Source organism: Gymnogyps californianus, chromosome 18 (assembly GCF_018139145.2).
Source record: "Gymnogyps californianus isolate 813 chromosome 18, ASM1813914v2, whole genome shotgun sequence".
Taxonomy (NCBI): Eukaryota; Metazoa; Chordata; class Aves; order Accipitriformes; family Cathartidae; genus Gymnogyps; species Gymnogyps californianus.
The window spans coordinates 11,936,549-11,950,887 of record NC_059488.1 but is presented as its reverse complement, the minus strand read 5'-3'; the positions used below and the strand labels follow the sequence as shown (position 1 = coordinate 11,950,887).

Genomic DNA, 14,339 nt, shown 5'->3' with positions numbered 1-14,339 from the left:
GATAGCTGCAGAAATCGGATTTCTTCGATAGTATGCTTGAAACACGGAAGAAACGTTCTCTGTGATCCTTTTTCTGCTTTTTTTGTTTTAATAAAGCAGATACTTCTCAGTTGCTAGGTCAAAATATCCTTAATATTAAGGTAGTCTAAACAGAGGTGTTCTGTAGGTCACAGAGTACATTGGTAACTTCAGTTTGTAATTTAATTGCCTGTTTTGCACCCTGCAGCTTAAGATTTCCTTTAAATTCTTATTCCATTGTTGCACTGGGGCTTAACAGAGTGTTAACCTGGTAATAGGCACAGGGCCTCCCCATTATATGTCTCGCTATCGAGCGGTTCTGCATGACTAGTTAAAAAAGATGGCAAGAAGATTAATGAAAGCCGCCTAGTACAGAAGGGGGGTAGGTACCTTTGCAAGACTTCTAGCGAGGAGATATTAGAGCTGAACCAGAGCTTGGCTTTTTCTTTATCCTGTGACCTTTGAACCTGCCTTACTGTCGAGAGCTGCCAGCGGAGCCGACGTTTTGATTGATGTTGCTACACGAGTCAGTCTTTCCCATTGAATTCCACATCTGCACGAAAATAGCTTTTCTAGCAGTATTCATACTGGCTGTAAGTGATAGCCAAAGTGATGCCTGAAATGCTTTCATGTAGTTTTCATTTAAAGCTAAAGGTATTTGATGTTTTAATTCAGTATCCAGTTCCTCCAGATTATGCATGTTGGGTAATACTAATTTAATGAATTCATTATTGGGTCGTGAAAGGACTAAAAACATACAGAAAGCATTGGAAAGGCATGGATTCCTGCTGCTCGGGGAGCTTAAATAGAGATGTTGCACGTTTGCTCAGAGCCCTGCAGTGGAGCCAGAGCAGAGAGGCAACAATTATCCATGTGCTCTGCAAATGGTGCACAAAATATTGTGTGGTAGTTCCTAATATTCATGCTCCCGCTGTGAATAATGCGGAGTGTGAAATAATAGAAGAAAATTCGTACTTGATAGGAGACTAATCACAGATTCTGATCAAAAGGTAAAAAAATAGGTTCAGCAGAGAAAATGTTCCCAAACTTCAGGCTTGGAGTGAAAGAAATCTCAAAGTGTACGACAGAAAGAAACGAGTCCAAATGCATGTGGACATGCTGTTTGCAGAGCAGTTAAATGCCTCAGAGGGAAGGCAGCGAAGGCACAGATGGCGCTTGGGTTTGCTGCGTTTTCCATTTTCTGTGGCAGGCTCAGGTTTGTGCCCGGGTTGGGGGGGCCAGCCTGAGCCCCGGCGAAAGGCCAGGGGTGCCGGGGGCCTCGCGAGCAGCCGTGCGGGTTTGGCAATAGTTCATGGGATGTGCTCCGCCGGAGAAGGGGTCTGGCGGCGAGGGGAGCCGCGTCGACCTGCCTGCGCGGCTGAAGGAGCAGGCAGCGGTTTGGTGACCGCTTCGCTGCGAGAGACTCTCCTGCCTGCTGCCCCACAGACGTGGCTGCAACTTATTAAATCCATCCCTATTGAACAGCCTTTTCATAAAAGTACTCTGGAGCACCATCAGGAGTGTGCATTGCCTCATCCTTTTAACAAATATGTTTTGTAGCCCTATTAAAAGGGGTCTTCATCTATCCTGTCAAAGCTATTCTGCTGGGGTTTTTTAGTTTAATTACACTATCCAATTAAAACTCCTTGCTGCATTTTGATTCGCTTCTCCTTGGGCTTGAGTGGATATGACATTTACAAGGCTCGCCTTTCAAGCAGACAATGGCGTGATTGATGAGGTGCAGACGCAATGAAGGAGGCGATTGCCATGTGGAAACACTGCTTAGTGCATTTTGATTTATTTATCATCTTTTTTCCCAAACAAGGTTGCTGGTGAAGAGGTTTTGGGCAACCCCGAGTTCCACCTCAATTTTCACCATTCTTGCAAAAATCTTTATTAGTATTTTGCCTTTGATGATAATTCAAAGAAGAAACAAAAGGCTTTGGGGAAAAAAAGTCCAGATGTGTGAATAGTTACCACAATTTGACATAAAAGTGGATGTATGCAGCACTTTAATTGCAACTCTGCTTTCAGGACACCTGGAAACAAGATCACCACTAATAGCAATGTTTTATAATAAGCCTACAGTAGAATATAAAGACCTGAGTTGTAGGAAAAGTGATCATGAAATATGCTGCTCCCTGAGAGAATGGGGCAAGCCAGCAGGACCACAACTATTATTTTTTTCCTTAACATTCATATCTTTTGTTCCCCCCTAAGTAATGCCTTGGTTTGAAGGAGATCCATCACGGGTACGTGGTGTGCAGTCTGAACTCATCGGTGGTTCCACTGATATCAGTGGGGTCAGGATTTCATCCATAACTTTGGCTGCCGTCACTACCTCTGAAGGAGACATCATCTCTAAAATATGTACCCCTTGGATAAATATTGCTTGCATAAAATGGGCTTAACCCCACTTTTACACTTAGGACAGCATTGCTGTTCAATCTGTGTCCCTAACCGAGCTCAATACTATATCCCTGATAATCTGGGTGCGGTGCAACTCATGACATCCCCCTAGAAGAAAACTTCTAAGTTTTCTTGTTATGAGAGGTTGTCAGGATGGGTGTTTTGATGGTAATGCAACACTTGCGTTTTTGTAGGACCTTCAGGCGCTGCTCCAGGGTCACGGCATCATTTTTGAGTAGCACATGTAGATTTCAAACAACAGAGTCCCTCCCCAGAGCTTTTAGATTAAATATAACAGTGGTTGGCGAGCAGAGGTTATCCCATTTCATGCAGTGTTTTAAGTAAATTTGCCTTTGTACAGAAACATTGCTTGTTTTTTATTTTCATCATTCCTTGCCTTTTTACTAGTATATTTCTAATTCTTTGTAATCGTTTCTGAGTCTGTGAGAAGAGATTTCAAGGTTTGATCCTGTTGTAGTCACAATTTCTGAAATGGTGAAAATCTGTGATGATGTCAAATGATGCCCATAAGTGTTTTGTTCTTCAGAGAGGTCTTTCTCTAGCTATTATTCCACTAATAAATCTTAATTGTTGACTTCTGCCTTATGGCCCTGTAATGACAAAGCAATTGTCAAGGTATATTGAAAAATTAACATAAATTTGCATTTCCCAGTGTTTGTTTTCTGTTTTGTCCGATTTGTGAATATTCTTTTCGTCCTCCATCTAATTAGTGATTTAATTCAGTGCATACTGTTTTAAAGAGTGGCATTGGCAAAAGAGAGGGTTTTGTCTGAATTGGGGGATGGGAGAGGAAGAAGAAAAACTATTTCTAGTCTTGGCAGATTCGGTTAAAAAAAATTGTCTTTTCTTGTGCAAATTCACATCTTTCCAAGGTTTTCCAGGCAAAAAGTGTATTTTTTAGACTCTGATAAAAATAAGTTATTACTTAGATTAAAAAGTGAAATTTTTTTTCACCTGTATCAGGTGAAGTATGGTGGACTGCAAAGTTTTTGTGTATTTTCCCAAGATTGTAACTTGCAGAAATTAGCACAAGATTTACCAATGAGCGTATAAGCACACTTCAGTCAGTAATTCTGGAAGCTGTAATTCAGCAGAATTTCTCGCCTGCTGCATGTAAACGCAGAAACACTGAGAAGCAGGGGGGATGAAGCGCAGGGTGGAGGTTGCGTGAGTACAGTTTCACCAAACCTGCGGCAGAGTGAAGCGTGAGCAGCAGATTTGCATCTGGCTGCGCTGCTGGGTTTGGAAGGATTATTCGTTATGCCGTAACTAGCCTCTTCCTTCGCTTTTTTGGCAGTATAGTAATGTTAAAAATTAGGAGATATGCCAAACAATTGAATTTAAGGCATCGTGCTGAAAGAGTAAATGAGCTCTCCTCAGTGAACTTCCAGTGAATTAGCATCCTGCCCTTCCGCCTGAGTCTGCTGTAGGCTTTTCTCCAGGTGTAACCACACAGGAACCTATTAGTGTTCCAGGGTTAGAAAAGATTTATCAGCATTCAGAGCTGAGGCCAAAGGGCACCTACGGTAGGATGTCGTTCTCCGGCTGTCGCAGTGAGGTTCGCCCCAGCGTGGGCTGGGGAGGCACGGCAGGAGCGGGGCTGGCACGAGGCATCGGCACGAAACCTGCTCGGGTTTGCTGAGCTCGCCTTGTGGGTTGTACCTACATCATGACAACAGCCTGTGGTAATAGATGAGTTTCTGTCGTTTCATTTGCCGTCCATAAACGTTTTAACAGATAAACATAGTTGGGGATAACATGTATTTTCCATTGTACAGCTGATTAATTCTGATTGCAAAGTATTGAAGTTTCCCCCTGTTCAGTTCACCCTTGCCATCCGCTGCTGTGGCTGACATTAAATACACTTCTGCGTGGTCTCGGTGCAGGGCAGTGACAGACAGCACTGACATTTGCTGGAGTTGGAACACTTGTGTTTCAGACCCGCAAGCTAAAGGACACCAAACCATTGTTCATGTGGGAGTCATGGTAATGAAGCCGTTCGTGCAATATCTGCATTTGTTTTAATTCTACCGTCAGGTGCGGTAGAAGCCACTTGAGCTGCTGCTGTTTGTTACCACATATTCTTATATGGAAATATAAAACTATTGAAGTTCCTATTGATCTCTGAATTGTCAAGGGTGGTGCTCTATTGGAAAGAGGTACATCACATATTTAAGCACTCTTGGAAATGGAAATCAATCTCACAATTCATAAATTCCATCTGGCTAGAATAGTAGCAGAGCAAAGTGCCAGTTATGATTTCAATGAACTAATATTTCATGCCGTAAATAGTATAATGTGGACACGGAGCACATAAACATAATGCTGTAATGGGGCTTTCTAAAGAAAAGCCTTCTTAGCTTCTTTCCCTTAAATCACCTGTCAGGCCGTCGGACTGGGTTACGTGGCCTGCACGGCAGGTCATGCACAGCCGCGGCACACGCCCCACGTTCGGGCTTTGCATTGGATTCAGCGGCAGCATCGCGTCCCCTGCGACTCCCGAGAGTCCGTGCAGGAGCGCGGGTCCACGGCTCAGCCAGCGCCTCGCCGGAAAGGCAGGGACCCGGAGCAGCCAGCGTACTGGTGGGACCGGGAGCACGAGCGCTGCCCTTGGCTGGGCTGCGGCAGCCGGGCTGCCCGGCGTGCTGTGCCGGAGGGGGTGCGTGGTGCTGGCGTGGCACGAGGGCGGCGCTGGGCTCCCAGGGGGGAGCAGGGCAAGCTCTGCCTCCTGCTACGTGGCACATCGGATTGTTATTGGCATCTGTTGCTCTGTCATCGAAAGAGCTGACTCCTCACAACCCTAAAGGAAGTGCTCGAAATAAACTTCCACGTTCTGCTTGTCAGCTGCATAAATCCTTTTGCTGGAAAGGAGGAGTAAATCACTGGTTTAAAAGAAAGATGGGGGTACTGGGGAGGGTTTCTTTGTCAGGCATGACGGAGGCTGTGATCTTGCTTAATTTTCATATTAATATTTCATTCAGTGGTTCTGTGCCCTACCTCTGCGGGGTGATGCGTGGCAGGGCAGCAGAGCTGGAGAGGAGCACGCCGGCGGCACGCTGGGTCCTTCTGCTCCCTGCATCCGATGCAGGCTGTGCTGCTCCTACCAGAGCGGCCGCAGTGCTGCACACCCAGCCCGCTCTCCGCCATGTAAGCGATGAACGCGTTAAGAGGTTTTGTGTCCGCACCGCTGGCTTCACGGAGCCGGTCGATGTTTGCTTCAGGGGAGGCGGGCGAAGGAGCCCTGGGTGAGGCGGATTCCGGCACTGCGGTTGGGGTGGTGTGCGTGGCCCTGCCTGCGCCGTGCCCGTCCCGCTGCGGCCTCCCCCTTCCCACGGAAGGACTGACGGCGAGCGGGCAGAGAACCGGGCCTGGAGAGGGGAGCCGTGAGGTGCGAGGCCGTTCCGCTGGAAGCGAGGGGCTCAGCTTCTGGCACTTTCAGAGCCCCCCCGGCCTTTCCCAGCGGCTGAGCCGTGCTGGGGGCAGCAGCCTCCGGAGCAGCCGGCAAGGCGAGGTCGGCGTGGGGAGAGCAGGCTTCTCGGGGGAAGAAAACGTGGAATGAAACATCTAAACCAGGTGAAGGGAGTCTTGATCCACGCCAAGAAACACCCGATGAGCTTCCAAGACCCAAAACAAAGAACCTCGTTGGAATCCTCCAGACCGTGTTTTGTGCCATTTTAGTTTTCATTTTTTGTAATCAGTTTCTGTAACTGTGTCATATTCAATGTCCAAGGAAAACTGGGGTAGCTGATGGGGCGCGGTGCTGTGTCATGTCCCCAGGAACAGGGCACGGGCACTTTCGGAATCGTAAAGATGCTGAATTCAGTCCCAAGCAGACCCAGCGTGCATGCATTAACATACTGATGAGCTCGCGGCTAGGAATTCCCGCATTTTTAGTACCACGGAGGCATCGTTTGTCAAATGATTTAAAGGGGGGGGGTATTATTATTAGCCAATTTTTCAATATAGAATTTATATTCCAGATTAGTGCATCATAATGGTGTTTAATTAACATGCCACAATAAAATACTTGCATCTCAAATTTTCTGGCCACAGATCTGAGCATATATCAGTCACTTTTTGGAAATCTGGAGAATTAGATAATGTAAATAAGATTTCCAATTAGCCTTCCTCCAGGAAAGACCTGAATTTACAGTAATGTGGCTGTTACTTTACAGATTACTAACTTTGACCTTTGAACTGAATAAATCATGAGAAAACTGATGGAAAAGTATAATGTATAGAATGTGCTTAATTTTCATTTTGACGCCGTGAACATCCATACAAGTGAAGGATATTTTTGCCTTCCTACATGTTCTGCATATAGACCTTTATGTTAAAGCCGTCCCTCCCGTCCTGCCTGCAGTACTTTTAAAGGTCAGGAGTTCCTGTGCCGTTCTCCGAAGGCAGCCGCGGCGGCTGGCCGGGCTGTCAGCACCTCGTGTCCATTTAATCACCTAAAACCTCCATTTGGGACTGAGCGGCAGCGAAGCCTGCCAGCGAAGCGCTGTGGAGATAGAAATTACAGTTATACTTTAATTTTGATTGTCCTGCTTGTTGGAAGTGAGATTCCTGGTTTTGAGTATCTGTTTCATAGCATCGTTGCTGCATCCGTTTGTATTTTGCAGCGGTGACGTTTCCCCTTGCCGTAAGCAACTGGGTAGGTTTGGGTGATGTTTTGGGGAGAGGTTGTTGGAGTGATGATTTGGGGGTTAATTGGCCTTTTATTTTAAATATAACACTTACCTTCTGCATGTGATGATTATACAGTGAATGGTTACATAAAGTAGTCCTAATGTGGTAGTTTAACTGAAATACAGTCTTGGGCTGAACGGGAGCTAACTAGCCATTTGATAGATTTTTGCATTTCCTGCAGTGGGGATGTGATGGGAAAACGAACTTTATTGAATAGAGTTCAGCTGCTCCTGTAAGCCACCACTTGCCTTAAATTGAAATGACATGAGAAGCCTGTCAGCGTTTCATTACTTCCTTCTGTTGTGCTGATGGTATGCTAAGATCACCATCTGTGTTTTTCTTCTGTCAGGCACACAAGCTCCGCTGAAACTTTACAGGAATATTCTGAACAGTTTTTTTCTTATCTTTACAGGTCATGCAATATTTAAACTTACATATCTAAGCAATCATGACTACAAACACCTTTACTTTGAATCAGATGCTGCTACTGTCAATGAAATTGTACTGAAGGTGAGTATTAAATTTTAACATGACCCAGAATCCTGGGTGTTTTACCACTTGTTAGACATAAAAGTATTCAAGAGGCTCTGGAAATACATGAATGGTGCAGTGCCTGAGGACCGCTAAGGTGCATTTAATACCAGGCTAGTTGCTCGGTGCCAATTATTTTATTCATTTTTCAAACAGCCATACAGCAGACTGCCTACTTGTGTATAATATTTCCTTTTATACTTGTTTCTAGTTAATAGAGACACCAGTTTTCTGTGGAATTTTATAGGAAACTACCAAATTTTATTGTGGCCAGACAGTTTCCACCTCCAGACGCGTGAGATGGTCTGCAAGCCCCGTGTCGTGGCAGAGGTGCGGGGCTGCGAGGGTGCAGGTGCCGTGCAGGGTTGGGTGCCCTGCCCCAGGACCTGCAGCCGGCAGAGCACCGCGGTGCTGCCGGCACTGCCGTGTGGCTGCCGGCGCGGGGCCCAGCCTTAGAGACCCGGGCAGGGCACCCGGCTTGTGTAAGCACCGAACCAGGACTGCGAGGAGCTGGGGGAGCAGCCGGCCCCGGTCTGCCAGGAGCTGGAGGAGCTGGCGCGGGGCTCGGCAGCAGGGCGGGCGGCTGAGCAAAGGTCCCCACAGCGCGGGGGCTTTCGGAGCCGGGGTTAATGGTGTTCGGAGATTCCAGGAGGGCTCCGGTAAAACTGCGCGCTGACGTAATGTTCAGGGCCGCAGGATGACGCCGGGTTCACGGCTCCAGCGCCGGCCCAAGCAGAGGCAGTGACGTTGCCAGGACAGCGCTTCTCTCCTGCCTTTCACGCGTCTGTTCCAAGCGCAGGTGTTGGTACAAAGCAAAAAGGTTATTTTTCTCACCGTGATACTTTGCTTTTCGTGTGGCTCAGTACGTACGCATATTGGCTTGCTTTCTGAAACAAGTTTTTTTAACGCTCTTGGAAGATTAAACTTAATTTTCCACAAGCTAATATTTTATAGCAATTCAAAATTTAAAAAGCAGTAATTTTGGCAAGCCATCTGTTATGTTTGCTTTTATTTTCTGTGTGGAGTTTAGAGGATTGCTAAATAACTGACGTACGATAAAATAATTTTTATTAATAACATAGAAGGTGAATGTATTTTGCGGGTTTTCTACTTACTTCGTGAACTGTTAGGCTGATTCTTTTGTTCCTACTTTATCTTAAATAAGCTATTCTAATCCAGAGCACTTGACACATCTGAGACTGGTCATAAAAGAAGGCTAAAAAAAAAAAAAAGGTTTGCTATGAATAACATGAATATTCAAGAAAAAATATTATTGAACAGTACTTTTTTTTCTTAAGTTGCAGATTGTTTATATAGAACATTTTCTGGTTTCATGCGTAAGTTACCAGTTTGTTTTCAATTCCATCAGCGTTAGGAGACGCAGAGAAATCAGACTTTTCAAATTAGGCTTTTTACATGATCAAGTGAGAAAGACCGAGGCTTTATTGACCATGAAAATTCCCTATATTTTTATGCCTTAAGCTGTAATATGCAATGAAAGTGAAACACTCTACAGTGCATAAAATTGTGCAAGTTTTAAGCCACAGCATATTAACCAGCTAATGGCAGACCAAAGGGCATTTTTATCTTTTTGATTCTTGCATTAACCTTCCATTAAAATTATCTATGTGATTATCACAAAGCACTGGAGATAATAAATTTAGGGAATAGCAGGCTTGTTAAATATCATTTAAAAATGCTTTCATCAAGTAAAATGTGCCAAAACACAGGGAAACTACGAGATTAGCTGAGTATGCAAACATCGTAATGAAAGAATTATTTTTATTGAAGCTGATAAAGTCTTTTATTGAAGCCCATTACTATATTAGACCAGCACCGTGGGTCTTCATGACTTGCTGCGTTCACCCAGAGGCTTGGGTGACAAGGGTGGGACGAGGGGAGGGGGATGCTGAGAGCCTGCGGCCGCCGTGGCCGCCCTGCGCCGAGCCGAGGGCCGTGGGAGGGCGAGCCGGAAAGCGGCCCCGCGCAGAGCGGGGCTCTCCTGGAGCTCTGCGTTCTCTGCGCCGTCCTTTTGTTGACGGCCCGCTGGGACCGGTTTCACTAAAGCCTCGTTCAGTTGGGTGGTGTGAGGGTCCCTGCCCTCCCCGGGCTGGCCCACTGAAGCACCGACGAAATTAAATACCGTTTCGTGTCTTGCAGGTTAACTATATTCTAGAGTCGCGAGCAAGCACAGCCAGAGCAGATTATTTTGCTCAGAAACAAAGAAAACTGAGCAGGAGAACAAGCTTTAGCTTCCAGAAGGAGAAGAAGTCGGGACAGCAGTAACGCCTAGCCGCGAGGAGAGCCTGTCTGCCGAATTCGGAGGAGGAGACGCTCCCCACCGCCCGAGACAGGTGGGAGCCAGGACTGCGGTGCTCCTGCTGCCATCAGGCAGGAGCAGCCGGGGAGGAAACCTGAATTATCCCGTCTCTCACGGTTGGAAGATTATCCCTCGTTGGTGATGGGAAGTCTCCCCTGTGACAAAAATAAAGAGCCATATCAGCCGGAAAGAAGACTGTTACGCTTCAAGTTCCTTTGATTAGAAATAAGAGAATGACGTAGACTGGCATCATTTAATTACTGTGTTATGTACAATCACAAGAAGAGATGTGATTACATATTATTTCACAGCCTGGTTAAAATAAATTATATACATCTGTAATACACCCACATACACACAGGTATTGCTTGTGACATGATCAAATTTCTAAAAACAAAATGTAGGACAAATGTATCCATTTTTACTATTAATAAACAGATGTAATCTTTTTCAAGGTCCATATGATGCACAGTTCTTTTGGGGGGAGGCTGCAGTCCCAGATGGTTTCACTTCTGTTGCTGAAGTGCAGGAGGCAACCGTGAGCCAGGGAACAGCAGCCATTGCAGGGGAGCCGATTTGTGAAGAAACGTTGAGACAGTCAAGTCTGTTGTGGTTTGTTTCGTTCAAAAATATTTTTATTTAACTGTGCTTCTCAGCTTTGCATACGTTTTATTGGAAGTTACTTGCTGTAGTCATCAGCATGGTGTTTTGAAAACCAAGGCAGCGTCTCCGCGGTTGAAAGGAGAGCATCCTCCTGCCTGCGGGAGCTGCCCACGGCCGCCCGTGCAGCCACGGCCGCTGCCGCGCTGGGCTCTGCTCCTCCTCTCTGAGACGGCTTGCACCTGAGGACTGAGAAATGCCTTCACCTTTTCTTAATATTATTCTTTAAAAATAAAAATTAAGACCTACTTTGTACTGGGATTTGTAACTGTTTTGGCCTTGTCCATCCTTAACACATCAGGGAACACGTGAATGGGATTACTGGGAACCAGAGCTGCATTTTTGGTTCAGTTCACCAGAGGTGTCTTTCATAAATCTCTCCAAGTCGTTGAAGCTGGAGCTCTCTGCGCTGCTGCTGTGGATTTTGTATCAAGAAAATGCCCCCAGTTCCGAGAGGCGTTTGACCACAGCCGGGGCTGCGGGGCAGGCTGCAGCGCTGCGGGTCGCAGGGGCCGACCAGGCTCCCTGCTGCCGCCCAGCCTCGCCTGCCGCAGCGTGACCTCTTCCAGTGTCCTACCTTGCTTTTGTATAGAGAAAACTTTCTGAGCCTTAACACGTAGTTTAGGAATAGACACTAAGGCAGAGAGGTCTCTTTGTCACTTACCTGTTGCGTTTAAGTTCTCGGTTTTTCAAGGTTTAGCTCCTCCCGGAGCCGGTGTCGGCGCTGCCTCGGGAGGGGAGCCCTGCCCGCACTGCGGCGGCCAGTCTTCACTGTACAGTCTTCCATGATATCTGCAAAACAAGAGAAACAATATTTTATAGTATGATATTAAATTTTTTAATATTTTATATGTGCAAGTGCAGCACAGATGCAATGGGGAAAGACCCTTCAAATAATGCAATGTAAATGACTCCTTTAACCACTTTGTGAACTATTTAACATTAAAGTTGTTATGTGAATGTTCTTTTGCCACCTAGTTTCAATTCTTTTTAACTGAAGTAAAAAATTGCCTACGTTGGTATCAGAAACCACAGAAGTCTCCTACTTGTTTCCATGGCCGTAATGCTGTTGCCACCCACTTACATTTATTTATTATAAGTAGGTATTCAATATGTGCAGTATTTTGCTTTCAGTAAAGCCTAAAGATTCACATAATAAAAAACATCTCTGCTGTCTAAACTGTGGTAACGTTTGTGGGCGCATGCATAGTCACTTGCCCGGACCACGTGCGTTTACACCATCTCGTAAATCCCCTTCCACTGGCTTTATTTTTAGCGCAGTCTTCCCACGGAGCCGGGACACGCAGCGCGGCGCATCCCCGGGGAGCACGGGCAGGGCGGCAGGCACGGGACGCTGCTGCTGGAGGATGCTCTGAGGGCTCGGCGGGGAGCAGGCAAGGTGTGGAGCCTGGAATGAGTTTATTTGCTCCGAAAGAGCCGTTCACAGTTAAGAAGTGAATTTGCTTTCAAAGATCAGATCCAGTTGAATATGCGGTGTGGAGGAAACCTTCCTTAAATTCTGGAAACATCTAGCTTCTCAAGAGACACTGAAAGAACAGACACTTCTACTATTTAGTGTTTGCTGAAAGAGTTAAATCAGAGCTCATGGTTGCAATCTGTGCGCAGCTGAACACAAATCCATCACGGGCTGGTCTTTCCCCGGTAGTTGTAGATTTAATTGATTCAGATGGGCATTCAACTGGGTCAGAAAAGCAAGCTGTTCCTTCCGTGCCTTGTTACTGGGCTTCGGCAGAAGAGGGTGGCTGCCGGCTCACGTAACGAGGATGACTTCTCATTGACGTGCATCGGTAGCTGTTGGAGGCATCAGAGGCTTTCTGAATTTTCTCTTACTTCTGCTGTTGGAGGGGGACCTGGCTTGCATGTGCACCTGAAGTTTTACGGTCGATTGCACCTCATGGCGCAGAGCGTACGCTTGCAAAAAATCACGGGCACAGACCCAGTGAGCGTCAGGGAGCGCACACACAGAGTGAGTGCAAACAACCGGAGGTATTTCCCCTCGCAGTACTGGGAGCCCCGGGGGACGCGTACCTGTGGGCTGGTCTCAGCCCAGGCGCCTGCAGCAGCCGGTGCTGCTCGCGGCCGGCCGCTCGCTGCCCGTCTTGCCTGGCTTTGCACAAAAAAAATGCTGCTCGGAGGGTCCCGAATCCACCAGGAGAGACGGGTGACCTTTGTGGTGAGACCCCGAGGTTGGTCGTTGTGCTCTGGGGGTGACTGAGCATTTGTCTGGGAGGTTTGTGAAAGAAGAAGAGAGCTGATGAGCGGCTTTGCCTGCTCAGGAGCGGTCAGTCGGGTGGGGATGGCCAAGGCTGCTGCAGCCGCAGCCAGTGCTGCCCGCGGAGACGAGCCCTCACCGCCTCCTTGGTTTTATCAGAGTATTGGGAAACAAAAGAGCAACCTTTTAGCAGAGGACACCCAGGGCACCCAGGCACATGCTGGCACCCAAGGCGAGAGCACTGGGGCGCCCGGCCTGACCCGAGCTCTCCCGGGGCTCTGCAGAGGTTTGCCACGAACTCCCGCAGGAGCAGTTCGAGCCAGAGGCTCCTTTGGGTTCAGGTTGGCAGGAGCCTGGTGCATCCCAGGGGCTTTTGCAGCCGCTCCGCAGGCGACCGTGGCAGGGCCGGGACCCATCCGGGAGCACGGGCTGCACCCACCCTGCACCGGGACAAGCAGGTGAAAACCATCGTACAGCCCTGGGTGCAGCCCTGAGATTAATGGGGGGAGTTATTTATGGAGACATGTTTGTAATGGGCCCATGAATTTCATGGAAATGTGCTGCTGTGGCGGCGTGTGGTATTGGGTGCTGCTGCTGCTAAAATTAATGCCCCTTAAATCACATCCCAGTGCAGCCTCCCCGGTGCGACACCGGGACAAGGACGGAGACGAGGACAGAGATGCGCGGGCACAACGGGCACAAAGGCCAGGCAGGGCCAGCGGGAAGGTGCCCCGCACCCCGGCTGGGTGCTGCTCCCCGGCACCGCGGCGGGGGGCCCGGGGCCGCCGCGGGCAGCTGAGGCACGGGGAGGGCTGGCCCTGTGCACAGCCCCGCGCTGCCACTGCCACTGCACGAAGGGTTAAGCACGGTCGTGTTTTATTCTCCCCACACACCTCTGCTTAAATGCAAAAAAAGAAAAAAAATCTCAACAGGGTGTTGTTTGCTCTAAAAACCCTAAGCATGATTTGTGAACTCTCACAGCCTTGGTAATCTCATCAGAGTAATGGGATTATATTTCAAATCACCATGGCCTGTTCATTACACATTTAAACTCCTTTGACAGAGGAAAAGTTAAATAAAATGTGTGCGTCAGCCCTGGTTGACTTTCCCAGTTCTCTTTCTTGATTAGACAAACAGATGCTGAGCTCCAAAATGAAAAAATAATGTGCTCATTTATTCATTTTTCTGACAAGTCACAATAGATTTTTAACTACAAATGAGCCCCCTCCCCAGGTGGGGAGCGCGGGGGCAGCACGCGCCGCACTGTAATGGGCTCCGAGCCGGCGGCTGGGGCTGAACTGGGGCACAAGTGGTCGTTTCCGCGCCGCAAGCGTGGGGACGGTGTCGCGATTCCCCCGCCGCCGCCGCCGCCGCTGCCTGATGAATTTCTCCGAGGAGCTGACGAACGGCACTTGCATTCCTGCCGCCAGCGCAGCCGCCGCCGGCAGCAGCGTG

General features: G+C 47.8%; 1 protein-coding gene across 2 annotated transcripts in view; it reads left to right on the top strand.

Annotated features, from left to right (window-relative positions):
• MAPKAP1 (MAPK associated protein 1) overlaps nt 1–11,786 on the top strand; it is a 109,943-nt gene extending 98,157 nt beyond the window's left edge. For both annotated transcript variants that reach the window (XM_050908053.1, XM_050908052.1), the window contains 2 exons: nt 7,553–7,650; nt 9,832–11,786. In XM_050908053.1, the coding sequence (XP_050764010.1) occupies nt 7,553–7,650; nt 9,832–9,957 (224 nt within the window). In that variant the 3' untranslated portion in view covers nt 9,958–11,786. The remainder of the gene's footprint in view (nt 1–7,552; nt 7,651–9,831) is intronic.
• The last annotated feature ends 2,553 nt before the right edge of the window (nt 11,787–14,339 follow it).